General features: G+C 36.1%; 1 protein-coding gene and 2 pseudogenes across 1 annotated transcript; 1 reads left to right on the top strand and 2 right to left on the bottom strand.

Moving 5' to 3' along the window:
- Positions 1-3,976: 3,976 nt before the first annotated feature.
- Positions 3,977-4,895, top strand: LOC147934718 (uncharacterized). The gene is made up of 3 exons (XM_087472760.1): positions 3,977-4,027; positions 4,442-4,573; positions 4,644-4,895. Exons 1-3 carry the CDS (start codon positions 3,977-3,979, stop codon positions 4,893-4,895), a joined length of 435 nt encoding a protein of 144 aa, XP_087328886.1.
- A 3,505-nt stretch (positions 4,896-8,400) lies between these two features.
- Positions 8,401-9,426, bottom strand: LOC147934717 (uncharacterized; annotated as a pseudogene).
- A 65-nt stretch (positions 9,427-9,491) lies between these two features.
- LOC147934716 (uncharacterized) lies at positions 9,492-12,315 on the bottom strand (annotated as a pseudogene).
- Between the last annotated feature and the right edge of the window lie 3,258 nt (positions 12,316-15,573).

The raw sequence follows: 15,573 nt of genomic DNA, 5'->3' as shown, positions 1-15,573 counted from the left end.
ATACCTTTATTACCTTCTGTAAATTAACCAGCTATAAAATTGGGTATGGTGAGTGATGGGTTAACAAAACATTTACCAAATTGTGGTTGGCTTTTGATTCAGTGGAAGAACTAAGAAGCGTATGAGTATACTGAAGAGGGAAAGATAAGAATGTATGTTTGTTTTGTTACAACTTGTTTTGTGTTTGTTTTATTAATTTTCTAACCAACTCTCTTGTGGTTGTAAGACTTTCTAGCTAGTTATAAGTTATAACCAACTCTCTCTTCTGGTTGGGTACTTGGATAATAGCAAAAATTATCCAAGTAAAATAAAATAAACACTTATATCTTTATATATTATATTAGATAATAGCAAAAATTAACATATGAGACGAAAGAGTTTGTTATAATGTGTTTTGTGTTTCCTTTATTTATTTTTAACCAACTCTCTTGTAATTGTAGGAGTGTCTAATTATAAGTTATATAACTTATGTCTTTCCGGGTTATGTAGATACATAAACATTCGTTTGCTAGATGATCTTGATGGAAAATTAAAAGGAGACAAAAATCCAAATAGTTTGTTATAACGTTGTTTTGTGTTTTTTTTTTGTTTAGTTTTAACCAACTCTTTTGTTTTGAGTTTTAATTCGAACTAGACTATGAGTTATGGCATGTGCTATACATTACATATTGATTTTTTTTTTCTTTCTAAGATTCGATATTTTCAATTTATATTTTTCTAAATAAAATGATGTTATTGTAGTGAAAAATAGTTTTATATCTCATTCTTGTTAAACATTTATCTTAGTTACAATATTTTGTATTGTTATATAATACTCGATTTTCATTGAATCTCTAGATTAAAATATGTGACGAAAATCCAAAAATAGTTTTTATTTATAACACATGTAACAAGCTTCTCTGATTTTCAAACCAATCGAATCAAGATCGACACCATTAGGGATTGTGTAATCATTCCTCCACATCCCAATTCCCAAAAGACGCACGTCTTACCATCTTTCATGTATTACGAGCTGTATGTCGTCGAGATCACAAATTTCTCCATTTTTTTGAAATTCGAAGATTAAAATGAAACATCACACTAGGAATGTGTTATCCAGGAAAAAGCCACTCGATTTAGTCTGCAAGTTTCCTTCTTTTTTTTTTATCAAAAAGAGATGTTATCATTCCCTTCAAACACAAAGTAACATAACAAGGAAAGTTTAAAGTACAACACATGGTAAGCTAATCCAAAGCATAGAGCAGTAAAAGTACAAAGATAGATAAGGGCATTCGATGTAAAGAGCTTGAGAGCTGTGAACCACATGCTAGGAAGCCATATGGAACTTGTGAGGTCAAGACAAACCGATGCAGACTCCATGAGCAAGTCAAAGGAGTAGGAAGCCACTATCCTGAAACTTCGAAGACTGGGCGGAGATGAACCTGGCAAAGCTGAGTTGCCAAAGGGTTGAGCAGGGGTGTTGTGGCTCTGATAACCGGTTACTACGAAAGTAGTTGCTGGTCCAAAGTTGCTAGAGCAGGACTTAAAGAGGTCGTGGTAGCCACTCCTCCTTGGAGTGAGGGTCATAATGCCACTAGTCTTCAAGCTAATATGAAAGAACTTCAAGAAGTAGTTGGTTAGCGGTTTAAAGATCTTTGATGTTAGGCAAGATATAGGTAGAAAGTTGGTGAAGCATCGGTAACCCCCACTCCGTAGAGGTGGGATCATAATGCCAAGCTGTCTCCATAAGTGGGATCATCCCTAGGGTATCCGATTAACATGGTTTCCAAAAGACTCATATTCCATTCTAACAACAATGGTAATTTAAGGTTCAAAAGCTGTCTTCGGACTAGAGAGACCATTAAGCTGACCAAAGGTTGTTTAGGGTGGGAAAGAGTGGAGTTAAGATCAAACCCGGATAAACACTGGACTCTACACAAGTGGAGCTCAAGCAACCTAGAAAGAACCAGTGTTCTGCTACCGAGAGTAACTCGACTTGACCAAGCAGAAAACACCAATGCTGACAGATATGAACTTGGTATAACGATATCGATATCGGGTCGGGGTAGGTTCCAGTTCAGGGATGTGTTATAGTTTAACCAAAGTAAACTATCTACCAGGAAACTGAGATATGAATGGAGAGCAGACCTGGGACAAAGAGGTAACAAGGGGGAAACGGAGAACGTCGGGGATCGTGAAACCTTCGTCAAGATCTTCCATGGCTCCGACATCAAAACAGAGCTCCCGTCTATCTGCAACCAAGTAAAACACTTGGAGAGTAGATGTAGATCCGAGGAGTGGAGAGATGTTCCAGTTGATTGTCGGAAGAGCCAGATCGAGAGATAGAAATCAAGGTTACCGGGGCGGTCAAGGGTTCGTGGAGGCGGCTGTCGGGTCAGAGAAACAAGTTCACCGAGAGAGGTAGTCGGAGACGGAGGGAAAAGGGGAAGGAGTTGAAGCTGACGCATGGCCGGAGTTGAGATCTGAGATCTCAAGAGGACTCCGGTGAAAGAAACGGAAATAGACCTTAAGAGAACTTTGTGAACAGAGGAGAAGATGGAGATTACAGAACCAGTGTCCAGCGACGCCGATCGGTCTTGGCGCCGCCGGGAGAAGCTTCCTCAGTTGTTGTGCCAGAGAGGATGTCGGCTAGGGCGAACTCTAGGTTGTTGGCAGCTATAAAGTAAGTATAAACGTCTGCAAGTTTCCTTTATGTCACAATTTTTGTTGCACAGCCAAATTAGTGTATTTACATTTGGTGTGTATATATCAAAATCATTTCAAACATTTATTTTGTAAAACCAACCCATTTAATTTACTAAACTGAAATAATCTTTGGAAAATAAATAACAACATCATGAAAAGGGTGAATGGTAACCACGGTCAGGATGGACCAATCCGTCTATGGATCGGACCGCTCTGTTTTAAGTGTCGACAACAAATCGCTGTGGTCCAACTCTATTTGTAAGCAAAAATGATCCGTAGTTGGTCCGATGCGGTTTTGTCTCTGTTTCTTTTGGACTGCACAACTGCGACTACACTTAATGAATGTAAATAAAAAGCGGTTTAATCCGCAGACGAATTTGTCCGCTCCAACTGCTGCAACTATTCACACCCATATATTTCCTAATATTATCTTAGCTGTGCGTTTGACCCCTAAATAGGACATGGATAAATTACTACTATGGTCATGAAGTGCAAGTCAAAGATCTAGTAGAAGAGTTATTTGACCAGAATGTACATTGTGTAGAGAAATTTCTATAAACTACATTTGTCTAATGTCCTAAATTCACTTATCTACCAAAATATAAATTTATAAGTACTGTAGGTGCGAGGGACAATAAGTTTTCTTGCTATCCTTTTAATTTGTTTGTCAAATATTTCAAGAATAAATTTAAAGCGTACCTACCTATCTATATATTCTAGTTCGAAGCTGATCATCTTGTTGTTATATATAGTTTCGAAAACTAAAACACATCACAATTTCACAAGTGAGAATCTCATTAAAATAAAATAAAATGGAGAGTAGAAGATCTTCTTATGCTTTTGTTTCGGTTAATTTTGATCATTTTGGTGTTCTTGTTTTCAGGTAGACTCTCTGTTTCTTAGATATAAATGGTGATTTATGATCGCAAAAATTAGTGTCTTCTAACTGAAATTTGTTGACGAATTTGCAGGCCGAAAGGCAAATACGATTTGTAAGTGTCAGCAAGATTGCATAGATAGAGGATTTTACATTGGAGGAGATTGTGAAACAACTAAAAGGGTCTAACTTGTTGCTGCATTAGATGACTATCATCATCCACACACAATTAATTAGTTGAACAACTCGTTATGGGTTCTAATTGTACTAGCATTAGATGACTAGCATCATCCACAAACAATTTGATTGAACAACTCTTTTAGGTTTAAGGGTTCCAATTGTATATATCTTTAATTAATGTATGTATAATTCCCAAATAATTGTCTCAAGAAAATAAATGGCTTCTCTGTAGCCATGACATGGGAGGCTCTGACGCAGACAGAAGTTAAAAAAGATTGGGCTCATGTAGTCTGGTTTATAGGAGTGGTCCCAAGATATGCGTTGGCCCGGCCCATAAAACAATCAACTGAAGCAATTGATTAAGACATCAAAAATTTTAGGGACATTTTTTTGTAAAATTTTTATAAAACTTTTATATATGTCTAAAGGCTTTTACAAATATGTATGCTTTAATATAAGTGAAAAACATAGTTTTTGAGGTTAATTGTTAGTTTTGGTTTTGATTTTGAGTTTTTCTTTTTCTTTTTGAGGTTAATTGTTTGCTTTGTTAAACTATAAGACAAACCTTTTCATCAAATTTAATGATTTGGCTTTGGTTTGTGTTAATAAAATTCCAAAACATAAATATAAAGTCTTATATACAATTGATTTATATTTTTTGGTAATATATAAAAGCGCATGTTTTTAATTTTTGCGTAGGGCACTCGTAATTACCGGATCGGTACTGCGTTTAACATGTGGGTAAGTAACCTTTATAGATTGCCTACTTGGCAGAGAATGATGTCATTGGGTCTGATCCAATCGATACATGTTGCCTATGTTCTATGGCATGTGAGTCTCGAGACCATCTCCTCTTGGTGTGTGAATTCTCTGCCCTAAGTATGGAAACTTTTTTCAATAGGTTATGTCCCCGTCAAAGGTTGTTTTGCTCCTGGGCAGAGCTTCTTTCGTTGACTCGATTCTCCTCTCCATCAGCCCCTTCGCTTTTGAGGAAGCTCTCAGCTCACATGGTCGTAACAACATTCTGCACAACCAATCCAGGCTTCATCCACAGCTCATCTTCAAGATTGTGGATCGTGAGATCAAGAATATAATCACCTCTTGTGGCGCCAAGAGGCACTGGCAACGGCTACTATCCCTTTGGATTCGATAAAGCTCACTCAATTTTTTTTGCTTTAACACTATTCACTACAAGAAAACACGCATTTTGCGACTACACTATTAGTCACCTAGTAGTCGCAAAATCAAGAGTTATGACTAATTAGCGACTACTTCATACAGTCGTGAATCGAGAGTCGCTAATTGTTGTAGTCGTAAATTTAGTCGCAATTTTGCGACTAATAGACGAATATATACATGTTGTCACACAATAGTCATCATTTAGTCGTAAATTATAGTGACTCTTTTGTGACTACGTTACGACTATATACATAGTAGTCATCATGTAGTCGTTATTTTTAGTGACTAGATTGCGATTATGCTGTTATTAAGAAACCTGAACAAATGGGTTGTTAATTTGGTCAGTAGATAGTCGTATAAGTTTTGGTGACGTTTTGGCGACTAATATATGTAGTAGTCACTATATAGTCACTTTAGTTTTTAGCTATATTGTTAAAATTTGATGACTATTTGGCGACTAATGTTTTCTGAAACTGGATATAGAATATTGTAATTTCTCTTTTTTCTTTTTAACCCTGTCAACCAAACCAAAAAATGATTCTAAATTGGAAACCTAAAGCAACACATAATATTCATGCCAAAATACATTGTACTTAAAAGTTATTATAGTTTCCAAAACACAAAGTACAACACATAGTGTATTTATTGAGTTCATCAAAAAAGAGTTACTTAGTAGTAGGTAACACATAGAGTAACCTATGGAGTTGAAGTTGGATATTCTTGTTGAAGAGGCTTTGTCGTGGTTGTCTCTTTAGCTGAATGGGTTGTCAAGAACTGCTTGAACCGTGGATCACATTCCCGCAGAAACTTCCCCACCAAGTCCAACTCGTCAATCTTCTCCTTCTGCCCAGCAATAATTTCGGATTGTTGAGCAATTTCTGCATCACGCCTCAACATTTCTGCATCACGCCTCAACATATGAGCAGCCTGCTCCTCTATCTTCCGTTGAGCTTGCTTCAACTGTTCTTGCATAGCCACAAAGGTAGAAGTGTCTCCTGCTTGCTTCTGCTTGCCATTGACAATGCAGTCATGGAGGCTTCCAACTCCAAAAGGTTTTCCTCTTGAATCTTTCTCAGTGGACTGCAAAGTAAAAGAAAATAAGATATTAGAGGATGACAAATTAAACTCCAAGATAACATTTGTGTATTGTTAAAATAAAACGTAACCTGAAGAAAGATTTCTGTATATTCTTCAGTTGTTAGCTCCTGGGGCCGTGAATAACCATCTGAGATGGCAGAAGGATCTTCCTCGAGCTGAGACAACCTCTCTTGCACATTCTTCTCATATGTTTCTGCTATCTTCTCTGCCTTCCGATCAACATATGTCCCATCATGCTTTGTATGTGCCTTGATGAAAACCTCACCAATACGTACTTCTCTTCCCAATTCCTCTTCCTGCAATGTTAAGAAACAAACAAGTAAAATTTTAATGTAACAGCTAGGTCAAAAATAAAAGTGGCGAATGTGTAACAACAGAATTGGCTAACCATTTCGTCTTGAATCTGTCGATACGACTTTGGCCCTGAGAGGTGGACATGAGGACCAAGGCCATTACGGTCAGACATGCGGGCATCAGAATATGTTTTGCTCCTTTGTTGTGCTTCTTCAGTGTCCCAGTATTCTGTCATTGTTGTCCATAGAGTAGTTCCAATCCATTTAGGTTGGCGTCTAGTAGTTCTCACGGTGCTAACCATGTCTTTGAGCCGATTTTGACAGATGGTCTTGAAGTTAGCTTGAACAGTCCCAGTTATCAAAGGATCCCAAGTGTGGGTTTTCTACAAAAAAACAAAAAGAAAATAGCTAATGTGAGTGAAAAGAAGCACAAGTAAATAAAACAATATATGAAGAGTAAAGCAGTATAGGAAGATTAAAGCTATATATGAAGGCTAGAGGACAAAACACTTAACCGCAAACTCAATGAAGTATCTTTCCTGTTTATCCCGAGGAACACATGTCCAGCTGTAGAAAGGACCTTCAAATTTGTTTAAAAGAATTTTAGTAATCTTCCAAACAAGCTTAGATCCAGTGTCACGATCAAACCTCCATACACATGAAACAAAAAAACCAAAGTCAACCATCAGAGACACTCAAAATAACAAAACCAAAGGCTAAAGCAAATCAATAATCAAACTTAGTGCTAAGTCTATGAGTTCAACTAAACTAAGAAGAAGAAGGATGATCTCAACTAAACTAAGAAGAAGAAGGATGATATCAACTAAACTAATAAAACTTAATCCTAAGTCTAAGAAACGATACACCATAGCTTCAAAATTGACCATCAAGATTTGTGTGCACCATTATTCAAAGAGTTTGTAATCGCATCAGAGACCAAACACTTCATAACCAAGACCAATGAGACCTAAACAATGAGACCTAAGCAAGACCTAAACAAAACCAAAACCAAAGAGACCTAAACACTAATATGAAATGAGACGAGACCTAACCATACCATTCGGTCTTTGGTAGGGGAATGGGAGAGAGGACGGTGGTGAACTCATGTCTGTTTGGCACTACAAGCAGTGCATTTAGAGCCCGCAATGTGTCCTCCTGGAGTTCCGGCAACACCGGAGGATAATCAGCTTGGAAATTGTTGCCTTGAGACGATGGATGCGAACGATTACTGCGAGTCTGAGAGACTTCAACTGGAGAAGGCGGAGGGTCAACTAGAGAAGGCGGAGGATGCGACGGATTGTAGTGGACTTCTTCAGAAGGATTCAGGTTTACTTGAGGCTGCGGTGGGTGAGTGTAGGAGTTCTGAAAAAGTTGTTGAGGCGGAGGATAGTTCCGGATCTGGGCCGCCGATGACTGTCGTTGTACTTCAGGCGTCTGCAGCGGAGGAGGAGATTGGACCGCTGGCGTGAAGTTGTACTGACTGGGTAGAGTGTGCGGTCGTTGATTTGGTGTTGACACTTCGACACTCTGCGTATGATTAGGAGCAGTTTTCCTCTTCCTTCCTCCTCGATTAGGCATCGTATGAGAGATGATGCGAAGGATTAGGGTTACAGATTTGGGGGAATCGAGAGGAAGAAGAGAAGGATTAGGGTTACAGATTTGGGGGATCGAGAGGAAGAAGAGAAGGATTAGGGTTACAGATTAGGATTAAGGATTTTGGGGATTAGGGGATCGAGAGGAAGAAGAAGAAGAAGAGAAGGATTAGGATTAAGGATTTGGGGGAATCGAGAGGAGGCGAAGGCTGCGAGAGGAAAAAGAGAATGGAATAGGGTTTTCGTATTAGGGGGATCGAGAGGAAGAAGAGAATTGAGAATGGGTTTGGGTTTAGTTAGGATTAGTGTTTGGTTAATTAGGCCCTAATTTTAATCTAAGCCCAAATTTTAAAATTTGAATTACAATTTAAATTAACCAAGTTTATTTATAAAATACTGAATAATTTTTATAATATTACACAATAATATTACACAAATATTACACAGTAAAAAGAAAAAAATTTAAAAACAAATACATAGTAATTTTGCCAAATAATTATGTATCTTCGTCTTCTTGTTCTTCATCATCAGAAGACGATAAATTACACTGGAATTCATCTTCTGGATCCGCATCTCCAACATCGTAATCAAGGTTTATTGGATTAGCGTCTGCTACCAAATTGTCGACTATGAAATCTTCAACTGTAGTCATCAATACAGCATCATCATTTTCTGTTTGCAACAGATTCGGTTCCTTGTTTTCATATTCTCCTGAAATGTTTCCCCTCGGATTTACTTTCAGAACACTTAGCCACTCTCGCTTTGGTTTCTTTGTGTATGGATACGGAATATAGCAAACTTGATCCGCTTGAGATGCTGTTTGCAAAATCGCAATTTAGTATGGATAGTTACATTAAATAAACTTATATATAAATTATATTGAGTCTTACGTACCTAAAATGAATGGCTCATATTTGTTGTATTTTCTCGAAGAGTTCACGTCAACAACGCCACTATTGCTCTTCCGAGTCCCTCTACCAATGACAGGATCATACCACTTACACTTAAAAGTGTGATTTTCAAATTGGTCATCCCTTCGTACTCAAGTTCTATGATATCAGTTAAGTTCCCATAGAAATCTGCACCATCAGATGCATCAGTGTAATTTTCACCTTTAACACATACACCACAGTTACATGTCTTCCGTCCAGCGTTGTGATTCTGCGTATGAAACACATAGCCTCTTGTAAAGTATATTGGCCAAGTTTTGACCTTGTGTAAAGGTCCATGCACTATCTCTTAAACCCAAGTAGGAAATGGATTTGTGGCGTTCCAGTATATAACCTGCATATATATATATATATATATATATATATATATATATAATAAAGTCAAACATTATTATATACATATAAATATTATCAATGATATAATTAAATAAATGCATAATCAGAGTCGGTTACATGCGTTCGAGTATACTTACATAATCTTTCACCCACACATGATATTCTTCAGCTCTTTTCGTGGACAGTTCTTCTTCGGTTAATTCAGGATATTTGGTAGAAAGAAAATCCTCGAACATACTAAGAAAATTAAATATATTTAATATATATGAGAAATATTTGTGGAGTCTATATATTTGCGAGTCTATATTATATACTTCTCAATTGGTTGAAAATAGTCACAATTCCGTAAAACATATGCATGTGTGCACTGATAGTCTCTCTCTGAAAGCCATACTTCATGCATTTCCCCACTTGGACGACCGACATGAGTAAATATATTAGGGACTCCAGGGACATGATATATTGGGACTTCACCTTCATAGAATCTTGTTAACCTGATCAAATAAGATAATTAAAAGTAATTCAAATTAAGTATAAATTATAATTTCATTTAGTTATACCTTGATTTTGTTTGTATATGATCGGCAAAGTAGTGCTCAGTGAAGTAAGCAATCTCGTCATTGATATATGACTCAACGATTGATCCAGCCGCATATCTTTTGTTCTTGGCTTTTCCTTTCAAGTTTTTGAAAAATCTTTCAAAAGGATACATCCACCTATATTGGACAGGGCCTCCCAATTCTGCTTCATATGGGAGATGTATAGGCAGGTGCTCCATCACATCAAAAAATGATGGTGGAAATATCTTCTCTAAGTTGCATAAGTAAAAACAATGTTATGTTTAAGAATTTGAACGCGACTTTTTTGCAAAGTTCTTGAGCATAAGTCCCTGAAAAATGCTCCAATCCCTGAAAATGTATTCAAATTTCATGTCTTAGGAAATTATATTTAAAAATATATAGTACTTATTTGATTAAATAAGTAATCTGTAATACATGATAATGCAAGATGAACAATCCGGTCTAGGAGTTCTGTGAAGATAAATGGAAGAAGTCGCTCCATAAAAACATGGCAATCATGACTCTTCATTCCTGAAAACTTGCCATTGATCAGATCAACACAACTAGCCAAGTCTGACGAATAACCATCTGGAAATTCACTGCATGCTTGACACATTCCAATAAACTTGTTTTGGCTTCCTTTGTCAATGTATATGCTGGGAATGGAGCTTTACCCTTCCTATCAATATGTAAGTGTGGTCGAGAACAAAATTGTTCTATGTCCAATCTTGACATGATGTTATCTTTAGATTTACCCTGTACACTCATAAGAGTATACAAGATGTTGTCCACAAAATTCTTCTCGGTATACATCACATCAATATTATGTCGGAGATTGAGGTCCTTCCAATAAGGTAGCGACCATAATATGCTTTCTTTGTGCCAATTATGTTCCTTTCCATAGCCTGGCATCTTCTTTTCATGACCGTTACCACCGACTTCCCTGGTTTTGGGTGGATTTACACATTTCAAACGCTCGTAATAAACTTGCTCACCAGTTAAAGACTGCGGTGGATAGTCGTTAGAAGCGTCTCTTCCCTTCAGGAAATCTTTTTTGTTCTTCCTTAATTGATGACCATGAGGGAGGAATCTTCGGTGACAATCAAACCAACATGTCTTCCTTCCTTTGGGTAGATAAAACGACTTTGTACTTTCCATGCAAATTGGACAAGACAATTTACTGTGGGTGGTCCATCCCGATAACATGCTATACGTCGGAAAGTTGCTTATCGTCCACATCAGCACTGCTTTTAGATTAAAGTTTTGATTCAAAGACACAACGTATGCATCGACTCCAGTAGACCACAACTCTTTTAACTCCTCAATCAGAGGTTGTAGGAAGATATCGAGGCTAGCTCGTGGATGATTTGGCCCAGAATTCAGAATTGTAAGAAACAAGTACTCTGTATTCATGCACATACCAGGGGGTAAATTATATGGAGTCAAGATCACAGGCCACAGTGAATGATTACGAGACATGCCAAATGGATTGAGCCCATCGGTACATAATCCAAGGTAGACGTTACGGGGTTCTTCCGCAAACCGAGGGTTAAGCTCTTGGAAATATCTCCACTCCGCCGCATCAGAAGGATGATTCATTTCTCCCTCTTTTGATTGGTGCTCTGCATGCCATCTCATTGCCGCTGCAGTCTTTTGGCTCTGATACATTCTCTTCAACCTATCAGCAATAGGTAGATACCACATACGACTATATGGTACTCTTGTTCTCTGTCGGTCCTCCTTAGGCTTCCATCTTGGTGAACCACAAAATAGACATGTCTCTTCCTTTTCGTCTTCTTTCCAGAAAATCGTACAATTGTTAATGCAAACATCAATTTTATAATATGGAAGGCCCAAATTACGCATCAATTTCTCTGTCTCGTAATGTGAGTCGGTAGACTGGTTGCCTTCTGGTAAATAATCCCTCAAAATTCCGCAAACCGAATCTACTAACTTTTCACTCATATTATACTCCGCCTTATTTTGCATGACTCGAGCAGCCAATGACAATTGCGAGTGACCTTCACGAAAACCATCATATAAAGGAGTTTTTGCACTATCTAACAAGTTGTAAAATTTATGTGAATGGTTTTGTACCGGTTCTTCCACATTCTCATAACTATCATTTTGATGAGAATTATCATCTAAACCCACATTATAACGAAATGCATCATTCACCATATCCACATATGGATCTTCTACTACATTACCCATTTCTTCATGACTCCCATCATACGTCCTATCAGTGTAACTACTTCTTATATCCAAATTAATTTTTTCTCCGTGGTTATACCAAACATAATAATCTGGCATAAATCCATTACTAAACAGATGACTCATAACTCTTCTACCCGAGAGACATCTATTGTTTTTGCAAACACTACATGGACAGAGAAACTTACCCCCATTATTCTGAACTGTATCTTGGCTACTTGCAAACGTTAAGAATTGGTCCACCCCCACTTCGAATTCAGATGAAAAATTCCCCGTCACTTCATCGAACCTCTTGTACATCCACTCCCGATAATTACCGCCATTACCACCATAATTGTAATATCCCGCCATTATAATTATATATATATATATATATATATATTTTGGGAGAAAATATAAGATTATATAAAGCCAAACTTTTTTTTTTGATTTAGAATTTTTTTTTTAGGAAAGGAAAGTGTCTTGTCCGGAATGAAGAGAACAAATGCGTGCAACTCGTTTTTATAGACTTTCCTAGGTGACTAATAGGCGACTACATAATAAAAGTTGGTACACCAACCCTCACATGCAAAACACGTTTTTTAACTGTATTTTGCGGCTATTTGGCGACTACACGATGACTATGTAATGACTCGCGTATGAGTCGCCGTACAGTCGCCAAATTTTACGACCACTTTACGACTACCTTTTGACTCGCCAAATGAGTCGCAACTTAGTCGCCAAAGTGTACGACTATTTGATGTGGTCGTACTGTAGTCGTTCATTTAGCGACTAAATTGCGACTACATAATTCCATCAACAATATAGTAGCCTCGTAGTCGTTAAAATACGACCACCGTACCGACTGCATGAATTAGTCGCTATAAAATGACTCAGTAGCGACTAATTTCCTGTAGTCGCTACATAGTCGCTAAATCGTCACTATGTAGTCGTTATTTTTGGCGACTACATATGTAGTCGCTATTTGTAGTCGCTAATCACCTGTTTTCTTGTAGTGATTGTAACCTTGTTTTTTTTTCTTTTTTGCCAATGTTGCTCTTGCCATAAGAGTTTCTTTTTTTGTAAACCCTATATTCATTCTAATGATATTTACATATGGGTGATTTAGTGTAGTAGCCAAAATTGAAAATATATTTAAGGATATAGCACATTAATTCAAAAAATTAAGTAAATGACATAAGCGGTAGGAAAAATTACCAAGGGGGGTGTTGATAATTTGGAGGAGGTGGTGGTGGACGGTGGCCGGCGGTGGTGGTAGTGGCTGGCGGTGGTGGCTGGAGGTGATTGCCGGAGGTGGTTTCCGGCGGTGGTGGTTGGAGGTGGTTTCTGGCGGTGGTGGCCGAAAGTTGTTTCCGGCAATGGTGGCCGGCAGTGGGGGGCGGAGGTGGTGGTAGGGAATGGTGGTAGAGGGTGATAATAAGGGATTAATTTTGTAATTATTATAGAAATACATACTATATTACCTTTATATGGTTAGTTTAGCTACTGAATGAGTTATAATATATTTTTGAGTTATACAATGAAATTTTCCTTTACACTAGATTCAGACTTGCACGTACGTGCGTGGTTGGTTTCATAAACTAAGTTTGCTATAAAATTTGAAATATATTATGTACATGCAAAAAAAATTATATAAAATATGTTTGTTTATAGTTTTTATTTTGAAAATGTTAGTTTGTTTTAATTTGTAAAATGTAATAAAATCATTATTTGAAAGTAATATATGACAAATCAATCTATATGTAAAAATAGTTATATACACCATAATTGAGAGTACTGCTTTTCCATAGGTAACATATAATTAGAGGGTATAACATTTATAATTGAAACTAAGATCGGTTGTTTATATTCATTTTGTGAATGTTAGGTTGAAATAATAGCGGTTTCCCGAAGAAATTTGAATTGGTGTGATGGTGGATCCAGATCAAATAAGAACCGAATTAGTGATCGATTAGATTAATTATTATTAAACCTATAAACTATCAAACCGGAAAAACGCTAAAATTTAAAATTTTGATCGAATGACCTAAAGTGTTACCAAAGCGCTTGTGAAACCCATCTCGATAGGTTTGTCCAGTAACGAATTTAATATTTTTTGGCCCGTAAAATCACTCCAAGAAACCACATGAGTAATGTATGCATTCTCCTTGCTTGAATTTGTAAACCCCGTGGGTAACAAACATTTCAATAAATTATTTTTTCTAATACGTAAGATATATTTTAAGAGATGGGGTAAGATATTATGACGGATTACTCTATAAAATATTCAAATCTACTCAAAATTTTCGAAAATAATCATCGTAAATTAGACATGTACTCGTTCCGAAGTTGACCCATACTCAAATTAGTAAGATTTTGAGAACTGAATATATCTGCCAAAAAAGGTTACACTGTAAATCTTTACCTATTTATTTTACATTATTATGCTTTTTATTTTTTAAATTACACGTTATTATCTTATACTCGCTATAATTAGTCATGATATTTGAAATAAATAAGTCTATGGAGATTTTGAATATATTACAAACTCGTCCCATCTTCTATTTTATCAGGAATAGTTTGTCAACATTTTTTTTTATATATTCAAAAATAGAAATGTCTATAGAAATGTTTTTATGATATATAAAATTAAAATAAAAACTACTATTTAATTCTTAAATGTGTAAACATCATTTTGTTTTGTTTTATTTGATTGACAAATTTTAAATAACACACAAATTCAATGAAAATAAAGCAGATAACGTGAATTTACAATTTGTAATTAGTTTTATAACCTGTATTATGAAACATTTTCATTATGGGACATACATGTCTACACCTTATTCTATATGTTGTGTGGATGGACAAACAAATCTATTATACAATTACATGTTGTTCTTTTCTATATCTAAAGACTAAACACCGTCAATTTAATCACAAACAATGATATGAGAGTCAGAGACTTAAGCCAAACCTAAGTAACCTTCTCTCTTCATCCGGAAGAGACACCATCATCTTCTCCCTATTCCAGAGCAACATATATAGCCCCTAAATTTTAGAATGAACAAATCTAAAATTAAAAGTGTCTCTTGAGTTCTCCAATGCCTTGGAACCATATATTTTTGCTTTATCCTTTGTGTTTATGCTAATCTGTAAAGTTGAAATGGAAAAACACCATTCTCGGATTTGTAAACACCATTGATTTTGTATTTTAAACTTACAAATAAAATCACTAAGTTCAATTAAAAATACAAACCTGAGGTGCTTTTCATAAGGGGTAACGTAGTTTACATGTTATGAAAATTTTCTCTCAAGAAAATATTCTCAATTTAATTTGTTCGAGTGGCTTCAATCCAATATACTTTCTTAGTCAAGCATAAAATATATTAGAAATGTTTTCATGTAAATACGAAAACATAAACATTTGAAACAAACAAAACCATACTATCGAAACAATGATTTGTTTTTAATTAACACACTTTTTTTTGTTAGACAAACAAAAATTACATGAATTTATTTTTGGTTAGAATCATAATAGTATTTAATTAGATTTCCTAATCATAATCAATCAAAGCACTAATAATACAGTTTTGTATGATATTTAGAATATTTTCAAAAGATTGAGATCTT

Source organism: Camelina sativa, chromosome 11, assembly GCF_030686135.1.
Source record: "Camelina sativa cultivar CO46 ecotype springtype chromosome 11, ASM3068613v1".
NCBI lineage: Eukaryota > Viridiplantae > Streptophyta > Magnoliopsida > Brassicales > Brassicaceae > Camelina > Camelina sativa.
This window is presented reverse-complemented; position numbering and strand designations above follow the sequence as displayed.

What these genes read in the sequence shown, in the direction of transcription:
- LOC147934718 (XM_087472760.1), top strand. Translation starts at nt 3,977, where the DNA reads ATGACATGGGAGGCTCTGACGCAGACAGAAGTTAAAAAAGATTGGGCT. An exon ending in TTAAAAAAGATTGGGCTCAT is followed by an intron (nt 4,028 to 4,441) that starts GTAGTCTGGTTT and finishes ATTTTTGCGTAG; the next exon opens with GGCACTCGTAATTACCGGAT. An exon ending in TTGCCTATGTTCTATGGCAT is followed by an intron (nt 4,574 to 4,643) that starts GTGAGTCTCGAG and finishes TTTTTTCAATAG; the next exon opens with GTTATGTCCCCGTCAAAGGT.